General features: G+C 37.2%; 4 protein-coding genes across 4 annotated transcripts in view; 2 read left to right on the top strand and 2 right to left on the bottom strand.

Annotated features, from left to right (window-relative positions):
- Positions 1-1,618, top strand: part of LOC100633563 (DNA-binding protein SMUBP-2-like) — a 6,933-nt gene extending 5,315 nt beyond the window's left edge. Inside the window, exons 13-15 of the mRNA XM_003388724.3 lie at positions 84-260; positions 357-598; positions 657-1,618. Of these exons, the coding sequence (XP_003388772.1) occupies positions 84-260; positions 357-598; positions 657-1,508 (1,271 nt within the window). The 3' untranslated portion in view covers positions 1,509-1,618. The remainder of the gene's footprint in view (positions 1-83; positions 261-356; positions 599-656) is intronic.
- LOC100633440 (X-ray repair cross-complementing protein 6-like) lies at positions 1,524-8,272 on the bottom strand. The gene is made up of 20 exons (XM_020000153.1): positions 8,127-8,272; positions 7,940-8,047; positions 7,809-7,883; positions 7,715-7,762; positions 7,418-7,472; positions 7,234-7,330; positions 7,006-7,084; positions 6,885-6,908; positions 6,747-6,821; positions 4,652-4,728; positions 4,515-4,598; positions 4,333-4,429; positions 4,120-4,240; positions 2,651-2,739; positions 2,472-2,600; positions 2,308-2,422; positions 2,162-2,245; positions 1,894-2,081; positions 1,755-1,844; positions 1,524-1,700 (listed from the first exon to the last, which is right to left on the bottom strand). The coding sequence occupies exons 1-20, from the start codon at positions 8,205-8,207 to the stop codon at positions 1,587-1,589; spliced, it is 1,830 nt and encodes a 609-aa protein (XP_019855712.1). The 5' UTR covers positions 8,208-8,272; the 3' UTR covers positions 1,524-1,586.
- A 536-nt stretch (positions 8,273-8,808) lies between these two features.
- Positions 8,809-11,098, bottom strand: LOC100633311 (uncharacterized). The gene is made up of 13 exons (XM_020000154.1): positions 10,816-11,098; positions 10,402-10,766; positions 10,183-10,355; positions 10,091-10,132; positions 9,983-10,033; positions 9,875-9,931; positions 9,751-9,825; positions 9,585-9,708; positions 9,464-9,539; positions 9,384-9,418; positions 9,289-9,344; positions 9,110-9,232; positions 8,809-8,979 (listed from the first exon to the last, which is right to left on the bottom strand). The coding sequence occupies exons 1-13, from the start codon at positions 11,079-11,081 to the stop codon at positions 8,878-8,880; spliced, it is 1,545 nt and encodes a 514-aa protein (XP_019855713.1). The 5' UTR covers positions 11,082-11,098; the 3' UTR covers positions 8,809-8,877.
- Positions 11,099-11,182: 84 nt separating this feature from the next.
- On the top strand, positions 11,183-13,545 carry LOC109584414 (F-box only protein 47-like). The gene is made up of 8 exons (XM_020000158.1): positions 11,183-11,858; positions 11,907-11,983; positions 12,038-12,196; positions 12,344-12,545; positions 12,751-12,930; positions 12,997-13,186; positions 13,237-13,382; positions 13,434-13,545. The coding sequence occupies exons 1-8, from the start codon at positions 11,363-11,365 to the stop codon at positions 13,520-13,522; spliced, it is 1,539 nt and encodes a 512-aa protein (XP_019855717.1). The 5' UTR covers positions 11,183-11,362; the 3' UTR covers positions 13,523-13,545.
- The last annotated feature ends 27 nt before the right edge of the window (positions 13,546-13,572 follow it).

The following is a 13,572-nucleotide window of genomic DNA, read 5'->3' as shown; positions in this document are numbered from 1 at the left end:
TTATTTGTCATTTTTTATTTGTTTTATTTATTGAATTACTATTTATTTGATTTTATTATTTATTTATTTATTTTTCTTGTTAGGCGAGTTTGGTTTCCTCAAGGAGCAACGTCGAACTAATGTAGCCGTCACTCGTGCTCGGAGGCACCTGGCAATGGTTGGAGACTCTGAGACTATCTCTCGTGAACCTTTCATTAAAGGACTTTTAGAGTATTGTACAAACAATGGAGAAGTATACAGTGCTCATGAGTATATAGACAGTAAGCATAAAGAACAGGAACGTGTATATTTATTTACTGCAATTTTGTATTTATATAAAAATGATAGTAGCATTGATTTTTCCTTCCTTTATTTAGCTGCATCAATGATTCAAGCAGAATCTGTTGCTACTGATCAACAAGAAGGTTTTGCAATAAAGCCAGTGGAAGAAATAAAGAAAAAGGATCCTCCATCTCCAGCAGTTGATAGTAATAAATTAGCTCAGCAGAGATTATCATACGAAAAGCAACTAAAAGAATTTAAAAAGAGCAGTGAAGAGCAATCAAGCATAACATTCCCTAATACATTGTCTTCCTCACAGCGTAAAATAATTCATGAAGTGAGTCTATTAAGTAACGATAAAATCATTTTTGAGTCTTATTATTTTTATGTGGTAGCTATCAGAGGAGCTAGGCCTATCACATGTAAGCCATGGCGAAGGTAATGATAGATATATCGTAGTCAGCAGATCCAGGAAAACTAATGGAGCTGAATGCAGTGATTCTACAACTGAAGATGATAAAATACAACAGCCTCTGATGATTAAAGCACCACAAATTGAAGACACAGTCTGCTGCATTGATGAAGAAACTATTAGTATTGATGTGACAGAGAAAAAGAATTTGTCTAAAGTTGCTTCTCTTCCACCTCCAAGTGAAGCAAAAACTAAGATTGATGTTAAAAGTAAAGCAAAAGATGAAGTGATTGTAGGAGCTACAGTTGGTGTGTGGCAGTGCCAGATCTGTGGCATACATTTACCCAAAGAAAACAGTGAACTACACCAGCTTCGATGTGAGAGAGAAAAGAGGAGAGTGGAGGACATTGTGAAAAAGAAGAAGCAAGAGTCTGAACTGAAAAGCAAAGGCTCTCAAAAGAAAACTAAATCAGAAAAAGCAAAGCCAGTTGAGCAACTTGATGATCTGGATCTTTTACTTGAAGAAATGAAGAAAGCAGATAAAACTTGTAATTTCTCCGGCTGCAAGAAAAGTGTCAATCACCTTGGAATCATTTGCCCTTTCTGCAAGAAGAAATACTGCATGACACACAACATTGCAGAGACACATGGATGTGAGGAAAGAGCAAGAAGAATGGCAAGAAAGGACCTAGAGAAGGAACTGAGAGGAGATGGAAAGGGAACTACTGCAGGAAGGAAGAGTGACTCTTCAAAACGTGCTCACTTGCAAAGAAAATTAGACAAAAAGATCAACGACTTGTCTGCTGATAGACAAAGAAAGAAACCATCATCATGACTTAAATGTAAATCATTAAATGTAATTTTTAATTGTAAAACAATAACACAAGTAAATCTATTGCATACCACTCTGTATTCAAAGTCCAAGGTGTTCATTAATAGCATCAATCAGATCTTGTTTCCTCCCAGCAGCCTTCTTGCCTACTGACTTAAGGTACTCCTTTAGAACTGGATTTGTCAATTTTCCCAACTGAAAATGACAGTAACTATCATAAGGCATACATGTGCATTAGGTATAACATACAGTTCCATTTTTAGCAATGCTCTCAACATCAACTGGTTCATCTGTTTTTGCCTTTTTAGCAGCACCAGCAGCAGCTGTACTGGTTGATGCCTGGAAATGAACACAACAGATGTGCTTTTAAATGGTTGAACTTTCTTACTTTTCTCTTAGTGATTTTTGCCTCTGGATCAAAACCATCAGGAAACACAGCTTTCATAAATTCATCAATCGCCTTCCCTGCTCTCTTGTTAATCTGAGCAGCATCTGGTACAGTGAGGTCTGTTATTTCTTCTTCTTCTTCATGCTCAAGGGCTAGCGCCTCCAAAACACGATAATGTTTTTGAATAACTGTAAGAAAGAGAAATAAATAATGGTGAAAATAATGAGATGAGGAAGAGAATGACAATTAAAGTGTTAGGAGTTAGGACCTGGATTTTCAAAAGATTCACTTTGAAAATTAAAAGAAAGCTTCTTGATAATCTCCTTTGCTTTATCAATCTGCTCATGAGAAGCTTTAAGAGACAGAGAAAGAAAAGAGAAGTAATTGAATATGTTCCTACTACACATACAGTACCTTTTGGCATTTCATCAGGTAGGTCTAAGCTACGTATGTCCTCTGAAAATGGTAAGAAAATGACATGAAATCCAGGAGGAGAGATCTGGATGTTGCTGTCATCAAGTTCTTCCTCCTTTACAATCAAAAGGAATGTGTTAATAATAATTAGACTTCTTACATACTTGAGGTACTAGTGCTACGAAAATTGGAGGAGAGTTGTTACGAGGAATATACTTGCAAACGGCAACAACTTCTCTTGAAATGCATCTTCTGAGTAGCACAGAGAAAAGTTTAGTGCTACCACTAACCGTCTATAAAACATTACACATGATGCATTTATAAAGTATAGCTCTTTTCTCACTGTTTCATCTGGATAAATAAAATTTGCTGGCTTGATGTAATGATGCATTTTCATCTTTGATTTTGGTCTGAATCCCATTAGTGTGAAACCTATGTGTATAATATCAATCAAGCAATAATACTGTAACAGCAGGCACACATACACTACTACACTAGTACATGCATGAATATAATTATACATGTATGCATGGAAGCAATGATTTACTCATCTCATGAATACATTAAATCATAATTGCATCAGCTTATCAAGTTCACCTTTAAAATGCTAGTGACTCAAAAATTATTTGTCAGAATCAGCTCAAACTTTCTACATAGCATAAAGACATCAATGTGTATCAGAAAATGTAATAAAAATGGGGGGTGATTTCGGAGCTAATTTTTGAAAAAAACCATGGGATAGCCTTTGCTCTTTTTCAAAAATTGGCTCATTATTTGTCAGAATCAACTCAAACTTTTTACATAGCATAAGAACAATAAACATCAAAAAATGAAATAAAAATTGGGGGTAAATTCGAAGCCATTTTTTGGAAAAAAAAATGACTTCGAATTGGATATTTTTTGGAATTTTGACATTTTCTTAAAATGGCCGTAACTTGAAAAATTGAAGTCGGAATCAGCTCAAACTTTCTACACAGCATAAGTACATCGATATGTATCAAAAAATGCTATAAAAATTGGAGGTGATTTCGGAGCCATTTTTTGGAAAAAATCATGGGCTATAGCTTTGGGTATGTTTTAGAATTTTGACATTTTCTTAAAATGGCCGTAACTTGAAAAATTGAAGTCGGAATCAGCTCAAACTTTCTACACAGCGTAAATACATTGATATGTATCAAAAAATGTAATAAAAATTGGAGGTGATTTCAGAGCCATTTTTTGGAAAAAACCATGGGCTATAGCCTTTGGTATTTTTCAAAATTTTGACATTTTCTTAAAATAGCCGTAACTTGAAAAATTGAAGTCAGAATCAGCTCAAACTTTCTACACAGCATAAGTACATCGATATGTATCAAAAAATGCTATAAAAATTGGGGGCAATTTCGGAGCCATTTTTTGAAAAAAACCATGGGCTATAGCCTTTGCTTTTTTCAAAAATTTGCTCATTTTTAATGCTAATAAAGGCTGGTTCACAATATTACGCTAGTCCTGATGTTATGTTGATGCTAAAATAGAATCTGGTTCTATTCCAGTGGAAAGCACATGTCAAAAGGTCAAATTGCCCACACTTTTGATTAAAAATTGACTGTACGTTGGCTTAACGTCATATTGTGAACCAGCCTTAACTCAAAACTCTTTGCTGGAATCAGCTCAATGTTTCTACAAGGCATATAAGAACACTTGTATTCTTAGGTGTCTAAACCTATGCAAAAGTAAATCCAAAATGAGGACATCTCTGTGCAAGGAGGCCCCAATGGTGTCCAACAAGGAGATTACAAGTACACATTATGATACGTGTAAATAATATAATACCAGGTTTTCCAAAGTTCTTTAGTTCTTTAATTTCCTCTTCCTCAAATATGACCTTTTCTCCTCCAGCCCCAAGCACCTGATAGTATTTTATGTCAGTAGGAAGAAGGATGCTTCCAGTATCCTACATGCGATTGTAAGGAAGTAAAACAAGGTCCCAATACTTGATGCACAGTAATGATATGCCTTTTACTGTGTTATTTAATGGTATCATACCTCGCAGAGTTTCTTGGTTTGTGTCTTGAGTTCTTCATTAGTCCTCTTATCCAGTCGTATGAATGAAGGTTTCTTTGTCTCACGGACCATACAATATCTAAGAGTTTGTTATGTGAATAAATCTACTTGTTCTTTTAACACGATACATTATTTGCAAAAATTTTACTAAGTCAGTAACTTACACTCCTACTCCAAGCTCAAGGTCAGGACCCAGGGAGAATGTAATCCTTTGCAATGCTCTCTTCTTTAGCTCCTTTGATCTAACACTATAAATAAAGGAAGATAGACAGATATAGTACAAGTATATCATGCAACTAACCGAGTAAGAAGTTCTTCAAACTTCTCAGAAGGATCTGGAAAAGATGTCCCATCTCCATCATCAGAGAAGACAATCTCCTGTACACAAAAAAACAATAGAGTGGGATGATACAATTGGATTATGTTCAGGGGAATTTGCAGGGGATGCTTTTCTACTGCTGACTGCTTATTCAGCATTTATGGCTTCAATATGCTAGCTATGCATTATAATTTATGCATGAATAGTCTATTAATATTGCTACGCCCATTTCCCCTATCACCGCGCCGCTCTTGTACACAAGATCTTCTCCTGTTGTTTTCTTCCTTCATCACTTTCTGCAAGACCAGGGGAAGGAGCGAAAAAGAACTCTAAAATCCTCCTTTCTCGTTGTTTATAACTTTTTAGCAGCCTTTAGTGAAAAGGAGAAGAAGAAAGTCAGAGAAAGCGAGAGCTAGAGCCACTCAAACTTCTCAAGATGGCGTCAGACTCCCTCTTTGGCGGGTATGATGTCCAGTTTGTCGAGAGGCACAGAGAACTCGCTGAGAAGTACATGTGCGTCATTTGCCGAATGGTACCCAGAGATGTACACCAGCTCACATGCTGTGGAAAACTCATCTGCCATCACTGCGTAGAGGACTACAAAAGAAAGTCATCCCACAACTGTCCGGTCTGTCGTAAGCATGGACTCAATTATTTCAACGACACTAGCCGTAATCAAGAAATCCTGAGTCTAAAGGTTTTTTGCTACTACAAAGAGCATAGGTGTCAATGGGTTGGAGAGCTGAGGGATCTGATAAGAGAACATGCACACATATGTGTGTATAAGCTAGTGCAGTGTGAGCAGTGTGGTGCTAGGGTACCTGAAACTGGTCTTGGGGATCATCTTGCCAGTTCCTGTGTTAAACGCATGTTTTCGTGCCAATATTGCAAAGAGGCCGGCTCCTTTGAATTCATACAAGAAACTCATCTCAACGAATGTCCAGAGCGCCCGATCGAGTGTCCCAATGGGGGCTGCCGAATTACAGTAAAAAGGAAGGACATCGAAGCTCATCGCAACGTCTGTATGCAACAACTTGTTCATTGTTGCTACCACCTGATTGGTTGTAACATAATGATGAAGCGCATGTTAAAACCAGCACACGAAGCAAACTGCTCAAAGAGAGGAATCAAGTCCCTTGCACACAGGAAAGATACCCTCCCCCTGAACATATGCATCGACAATTTTGAGTCACGCAAGGAAAACAAAGAGGTATGGGAACAAGACTTCTTCACAAAAGATGGAGGATACTTCATGACGCTTAAGGTTCACCTCGTCGGGTGTAAGTCTGATTCCATTGGCTGCTACTTTCACATGAGAGCTGGTCCCCATGATAGCAGTCTCTCTTGGCCTTTTCGTGGAATATTCGTTCTAACGCTACTCAACCAGAAGATGGACGACAACCATTACTCCAGGGAGATAAAATTCCTTACTACTAAATGTGACTCGTATAATAGTCGTCTGACTGGTTGTGATAAAGCCACCATTGGAATAGGGGAACCGGAATACGTAACTCACTCATTTCTCTCTCAGTGTACCCAGTATCGTAAGTATTTGCAAGACAACAAGATGATTCTACACGTTAGCATTATGGGTACTGATAATTGCAAAAGTGCAATTGGTTTTTATCATGGATGCCGCTGAAATAAAACTGCTTCACTTTGTCTCAGACAAACGCCCACATACATACACACGTGTTACATTATGTATTAAGCATCGTGTTTTCAATGATGGAAGAACATAACAGTAGTGTAACTTTGAGCAATAATTTCTCTCTTTTCACTCTCTCTCTCTTATCTTGACTCTTTGTCTTTAAAATGTTTCTCTTAAACTCGTTTTGTGATGTACATGTACACGTACATGTAGAAATTACTCTTCTTGTGAAAAGATTTTGAATAAAAATTTTGATAATGGTGGGCATAACACACATACATGTACACACACACTAAACCTAGCTGTGTACATACCAGCCTAGGCCAACACTGTGAGCTGCAGTGCTGCACCAATTAAAAGTATATACATGTATACAATACATGACTTGTAGTAGGTACTACAGTCACCATACTACAGTTCACAAACCTGATAAAAGGAAGTGACATTGAATCCACTTCCAATGTGCATTAGCTCAACTTCAATACCATTCTCTGCTAAATCCTAAGATAACAACAACAACAATAATAATAACAGAAACCACAATTATTATGATATCTCCTGTACTTTAGCTTTAGTCTTTGCTTGACGCTACATGTACACGTACATGTACACGGGAGGAGAGAGAGAGAGAGTGGGAGAATGAGTGACAGTTATCATGAAGCCATAAAAGTGTTGTTATTCTTACTTGTAGTGCAGGGTTGCTTTGATGTGGATGGTCATTATTAGTGAATAGTAGGATCCTCCTATGACTGGATTTTGCACCACTAAAAGAAAAAAACAAAAAATCATGAGATCATTCTCTATTATCTTGTATTCTATCATCATTCTCTTCTCTTGTCCCTATCTACATGTACTTATATCTATTTTCTTTTCTCTCATCATTTCTAATTTCTATTACCATCGTTTTCATTACCTAGTAGATAGCATTGTAGAGCAAGTCCAGAATACATCACTTAATGAAAAGTCATTCGAGTGTCCATAATCTTTTTCAAAAGTCTGAAATCCTTCATCTATGCATGTATGTGTAATAAAAGAAAAGAACTAAATAATTATTTATTTATTATTAAGAGGGAGGGGCTCAAACTGAGGACACACACCTTCCAACATGGTTTCCAGTTCCTTAATACGAGGAGCATCAGGCATGTCAAGATCCTAATGTAGTAAAGTAACTAATGTTAAATACAAACTAAAATTAAATGTATGTATTTGTAAATACAAATACACGTAACTTTAAGGTATGTAGACTATGTAGTATACCATATGTACATTACACAAGTAAAAATACAAAAATGTAAATGTACAATGCATACGCACATGTATTTTAAACATTTACACTATAGAAAAATACCATAGGCATATTTGTTAACCGGAACTTAACCCAATGAATGATATACCTGAAGGATATAGACATGTTTAAAGTCACTGGGATTATTCTCTTTATTCTGCAACAAAAATTCATGAATAGATACAATGTACACGCCCACTTACAGTTCCGAAGAAAACCACACCCACTAAATCCTTCTCACTGCTGATGACTTTATTGAGTAAAACACTACGAGCACACTAGTATATGAAAAAATGGCATCTTTCTAAATTAAAGTTATTCCCTGCTGGCTTACTTTTATGCATAATTCAAATGGGATGCCCTTAGTCTCTTCGTCTTTTACAAACATTCCAAGACTCACATCAATCAACAAAATGAGACAATCTTTGGTTGCACTGTAACCCTAATATGACGATTATTCTAATTAATGCCCATTACTTCATCAAAAATAATTTTTAACAAAATATTATTATAATTCATACTGGCCCAGCCTGCTGCTCATCTTCGTCTTCTTCCTCGTCTCTCCAGTCTCCCCCACCCCAGGCACCGCTCCAGTCTGACATTCTCTAATTATCTCGTCCCCTCTACAAAATTTAAGTTACCCGCCAATTGGCGCCAAACTAAAAGCGACTATCTTATTGAGCATGCGCATATAAAACGCCCGCGCCTTAAACCCACGCCTATTTTTCCGCCCAAATTGCAAAATGGGCTCAGCTCTAAGCTGCTTAACTTGCACTGATGATGAAACAGGAGAAGAGAGGCCTATCTTGGAGCGCAGACCAAAGTTTGAAAACGTCAGGCACGTAGAAGGAGCCCCAGTTGACAAGAAATGGTATCACGGCAACATATCAAACGAGGAAGCAGAGAGGAGACTGCGCGTTGGCTCTGCAGGAAATGATGACTCTTACTTGGTCTATGACAATCCTCGCAAGGCAGGGGAGTACATCCTCATCGTTATACACAAGGGAAAGTTTTATAGATGGAGGATAATGAGACGCCCCAGTGATGGTAAGTACATTCTAGGTGATGATTTACCTGGTGCTGAAGGATTTGGCAGTGTCAGGGAGCTGGTGAAGCATCATAGAGGTGTCACTGGGAAACCCATCAAAACTGACTCTGGATTAACACTGACTCTTAGTAAATCCTACGTCTATTATCAGGACTGAGATACATGGCTTGTTGCATGCATTACTGTGCCAAATAATTGATTTACATAATATAATGCTAAATGACTCAAAGTTTACATATAGCTTCAACTGTTTTTTGTAATTTATTTCTAAGTGGAGTGTTGTTGCCAGAGATGATGTCAATCAGTACAGTAGTATGGTCAATAAACTGCAAAACGAAATAAGTCAACAGTTACAACTAAAAGTATAGATAAGCTATAGTACTCATTATGCTATCAATATAATAGTATACTATAGCTCTAAAATAAACAAATGATAATTGATAATTATGTGCCCACCTCACTGCCATGTTTGCTAAGCAAGGTCACTAACAGTTTAGCAAATTTCAGTGAGCTTGTGAGGTAGCCAGCATTGGCTTGCAATGATTCTACACAGTTAGGGGCACCAATATCACTCACTCCCTAAATAATAATAATAATTACTATGAAAGCAAAAAAACAAGAATGCAATGCATTACTTTCTCAATTAGAAGTTGCAATACTTGTATGTGTTGTTCATTCCAAAGGAAAGGCTCTATACTAACAATAACACAAAATGCACAAAATTATTTACCTCCTTTGGAATTCTCTTTTGCGTCATTCAACTTGCTAATAAAAATAGACAAATTTGCTGAGTATCATTAATGGCTATACCTCCAAAGATCATCTCTTTGTTCATTATTGATTGCATCCTTGAGTAGCTGACACAAAAGCTCACATTGACATGTATCTGGTAAAAGGAATACTAATACTGACTATGCATTTAGGTACTTACTAAATGCAGGCGAGAGCATTAAAGGATACAGAATGCCTTCCAGTGATGCTAAAGGAAACTTTTCAATGATATTAGTAATACCAAGAAGCAACCCTCTTGATGAATTTTTTTGCAATGACAGCAACTATATAAATAATTGATTAGTTGAATTGACATGCATACATACAAAAGGAACAATGAGATTCTCTAAGCAACAGATTAGGGACTGATGGCTTACATCAGTCATGCTCTCATCAGTTATCTAAAGGTTAAATGAGAGTGAGTTTGAGTACATAATTATTGAACATTACATTGGTGATTGCAGCTTTTATACTTGACTCTGACAAATCTTGGAAGCAGCTATTAAACTTAAAATACGACTCAATGCTTCAACATTGTTCAAGTTATAGCTAGCTTACTTGTTGAGGTGACAAACTGATCACCTTTTGAAACAAATCACTTGATACTTTCTATTTAATATAATTATTCTTTACTGATAACTAAGTATAGTATAACTGAAAACCTACTTGTCCCTTGCTCCATTTGTTCTTGATAGTTTCAATAGTAACCTACAATAATGTAAAAAAATCAGCAAAAATAAAATACCAGTATTGTATACCTTGATATCATTAGGTATCATAACTTCAGTTAATAAATCTGGCATTGCAGAAGTTTCAAGTTCCATATCCTCAGGCACTACAACCTCAGGTATTACAGGTTGACCTATCTCAGTATTATCATGTAATAATAAGTCTTGCTGTGATACTGAATCTGCTAGTTTAGCACGTTTTTCTGTTAAAAATAAAATAATTATGTTCATACATAGCATGTTACTTACTCTTGGCTTTTCCAATATCAGTTTCACTTTCATCATCACTATCTGCTATTCGTTCCCTTTTTCTCTTTACAGAGACTGCACTGGTGGTTGCCAATTCTACATTATCTCCATTTGCAGTAGAAAAAATGTTTTTAATTTTATCAACAGTGGTCACTGGTAATGATGACACTGCAGCATTGCTAGTCACTAATTTTGCCAGCTTTTTCAAAAGATACTTTATCCAGTCACTTTCAATTGTTTCGCTGTTTATTTGTTCTATGAATTTTGTTAAAACTTCAGCTGGTATGGAGTCATGAAGAGAAACAAGAAGATTTAAAAATTGAATCTGGACATGTTCGGAAAGATTGGAAGTGAAACGTGAGCTCCTACAAAATATACTTTATCATACGTAATCAGTCAAGGTATTTAACTTACAAAATTATTTCATTCTCATGTAATGCAGCTGTCTTAGCTATGAGGTACTCTAGCACACAATTCCAATCAAAGCCTTGACAAACAGTTCTCTGTGTATCTTCCTTTCTTCTACTCAGCACTGAACAAGTACAGGACACAGCCCTATGCTCATAAGGAATGCAGTTATTGTTCCAATTCCTTAGCATTCTTAGGGCGATATCTAAACTATTTGGCTTTCCAAGGACAATTATTAACCTACTAAGGAAAGGTGGCATATCATCCTCCATTTTGAATATTAAACTGCGTGGGTAGAAACTTGAGCCTCCCACGCATTTTTTACATTGAGCCTCCCACGCATTTGAAACAGCTGCTATTTTTACAAGCTGCCAGCTGGAGCGAAATGATGAAGCGAGCGCCATTTCTTGTATGTTGTTTGTCTGAAGGCGGTTGTTGCCATGGTATTGTTCTTTGTGAACAGGAGATTTGGTCTACTGAACTGTACTAAGTCTAGTCTAGAGGGCTCTATCAAAAGTTCTGCTTATTTCAGTGACCCATTCCCATACTTGCCATGCTCAAGATGGCTGCATCGGGCCTTCGTTCAACTTTCGCTTCCTGGTTTAGTTGTCCTACTACCAACACCAATAGGAAAAGGCCAGCAAAAGAAATGGAGACCCCTGACTGCAACAATGAAGAGAATTTAGACCCAAACACCCTCCAGGCTCCTAGATGCAAGAAACAGCGCAGGACATACTCAGTTCCCCGGGAAATACGGGACAGAGTCAAGAGAAAGCTATTCACAGACCCACCAGCAGAAGAGGAGCTCACAATTCATAATGACGTACCAAGAGGGAGCCGCAACAGAACGAATAGTTTATTTGTCCTACCTATCGAGATACTCCATCTTATCTTTGGCCTCCTAGACAGGGAGACACTGACGATGCTGGCATCTTTATCAAAGGATCTAAACGAGAGTGTCATTACATACGCATTAAGTGGAGCTGGTCTGAAGCACGTCATAGCTTACCAGAATGGAAAGTATGAGCCTGCACATTACAGCGAAGCAGGTAAAATTTAAAGAAAAGAGTCTTATTATTTCTTTTAAAATATTTTAGGTAACATGTTTAGAAGGTTAACAGCCACAAAAAACTTGAGGCAAAGATTAAAAATAGCAAGCCAAATTTCAGAAATGGTAAAGTTATTAATCAACTATAATGAAAATTAATGTACACATGTGAACATATAGAAGAAGCCATTGTGTGACGCTGTGATAAGGACTGCTGGAAATGCTGTGGCTTACAAGTGCTTTGGGAGCCTGTTTTTTCGATATATCATAACATGGTCAGAGTACGACAAACTGAGAGCATATTGTTTCTTTGAAAAGAAAACCAAATTGTGCCAGAAGGTAAATGCATTAGGTCAGGGTTTCCCCTAAAATGTGCTAAGTGAGCTAAATAGCACACTTCATGAGCTGACAAGAAGCTGAGCACTATACCAAAATCTTGTGGGAAACCCTGCATTAGGTAGTAACAGCATTATTTTTGGTTTATAGATATCACACATTCTACGATTGTCACCTGGTGTTCTGCCTTTACATGAGTCTGATGTAAGACAGCTAGTCTGCAGTACTTTACTGGGCCCTTCTCATAACGATGAGGAGTACAGCTTCTGGTTGAGTCAACTGTTAAAAGGACATCCAATAACACATCAAGCAAGACTACTCTATATGCTCGCTGGACCAACTGACTGTGCAGGTATTATGATAGCTACTATACACACACACTCTGTCATCTAATCATAGTATGATGTAAAACAATACAAGCTGCAATTCATGTATATTATACCTTACCCCAGAGAATTGTCAGTAGATTTTTTTAATGAATTTTTAAGCCCCTGTACTTAAAAATTTTAAACTGTTGCTTCAAAACCCTCAGCACCATTAACCTCTTTTTGGAATAGGTTTTATACTCTGGTCAAATGCTTGTGATTGTACTAGTCCTTTACAGTTGAACAAGGGCTCCACGGTCATGAAGAAGGACAGAGACTTGAGTCCTCTTGCCAGAGGATTTCGTGTTCTACTTACGCTAAGGAAAGAATGGTCCATGGATTCCATTATATCAGTATTTGATGAAATGACAAGTAAAACCATTCACTCATGGATACACTGTATTTATATTTGTATATAATTATTTGTCTTTTATATAGCTACTCCTTCTGGCTGGTGTTTGGGACAAGTGGCAATGCTTCTAATGCTGGCAGGTACAGACGTCACACAGGCTATTCTAGGTAACAGAGCTGTAAATGGACACGTATCTGATCTGACAGTAATGATGTACTACCTTGCACACTCTTGTGTCAAGGAAGACAATGAGAATGGGAACTCACAAAAGCTTAGGTAAGACAAGATTTAAAAATTAGCCTTGAGATTGCATGTATATGCTGTAGCTGGTACCTAGAGATGGTTCGCTATGTCACTGGGATGCTTCCTGGAAGCAAAGAAAGGCAATGGTTTGCATACAATCTCATTGACCACTGGCAGTCATACCTCATGTCCTTATTTGAAGAAGATGATATCAGTGAAGAATTAGCCAGTAAGTCTTTCCTTGATGTCATGATCCTTATAAGTATGCATGTATTTTTAGATTTTGATGACATTAGGCAAGAGTTTGTGACATCACTTAACTGTCTGTCTAAGCTCTCAGTAATCCTCCTCACCAACTTATCAATATAGATCAGGCTCCCTTTCCTTTATTTCTGTGCATGCACACAAACAAAGAACTG

This window comes from Amphimedon queenslandica, unplaced genomic scaffold, assembly GCF_000090795.2.
Source record: "Amphimedon queenslandica unplaced genomic scaffold, v1.1 AMPQUscaffold_13211, whole genome shotgun sequence".
Lineage (NCBI taxonomy): Eukaryota > Metazoa > Porifera > Demospongiae > Haplosclerida > Niphatidae > Amphimedon > Amphimedon queenslandica.
This window is presented reverse-complemented; position numbering and strand designations above follow the sequence as displayed.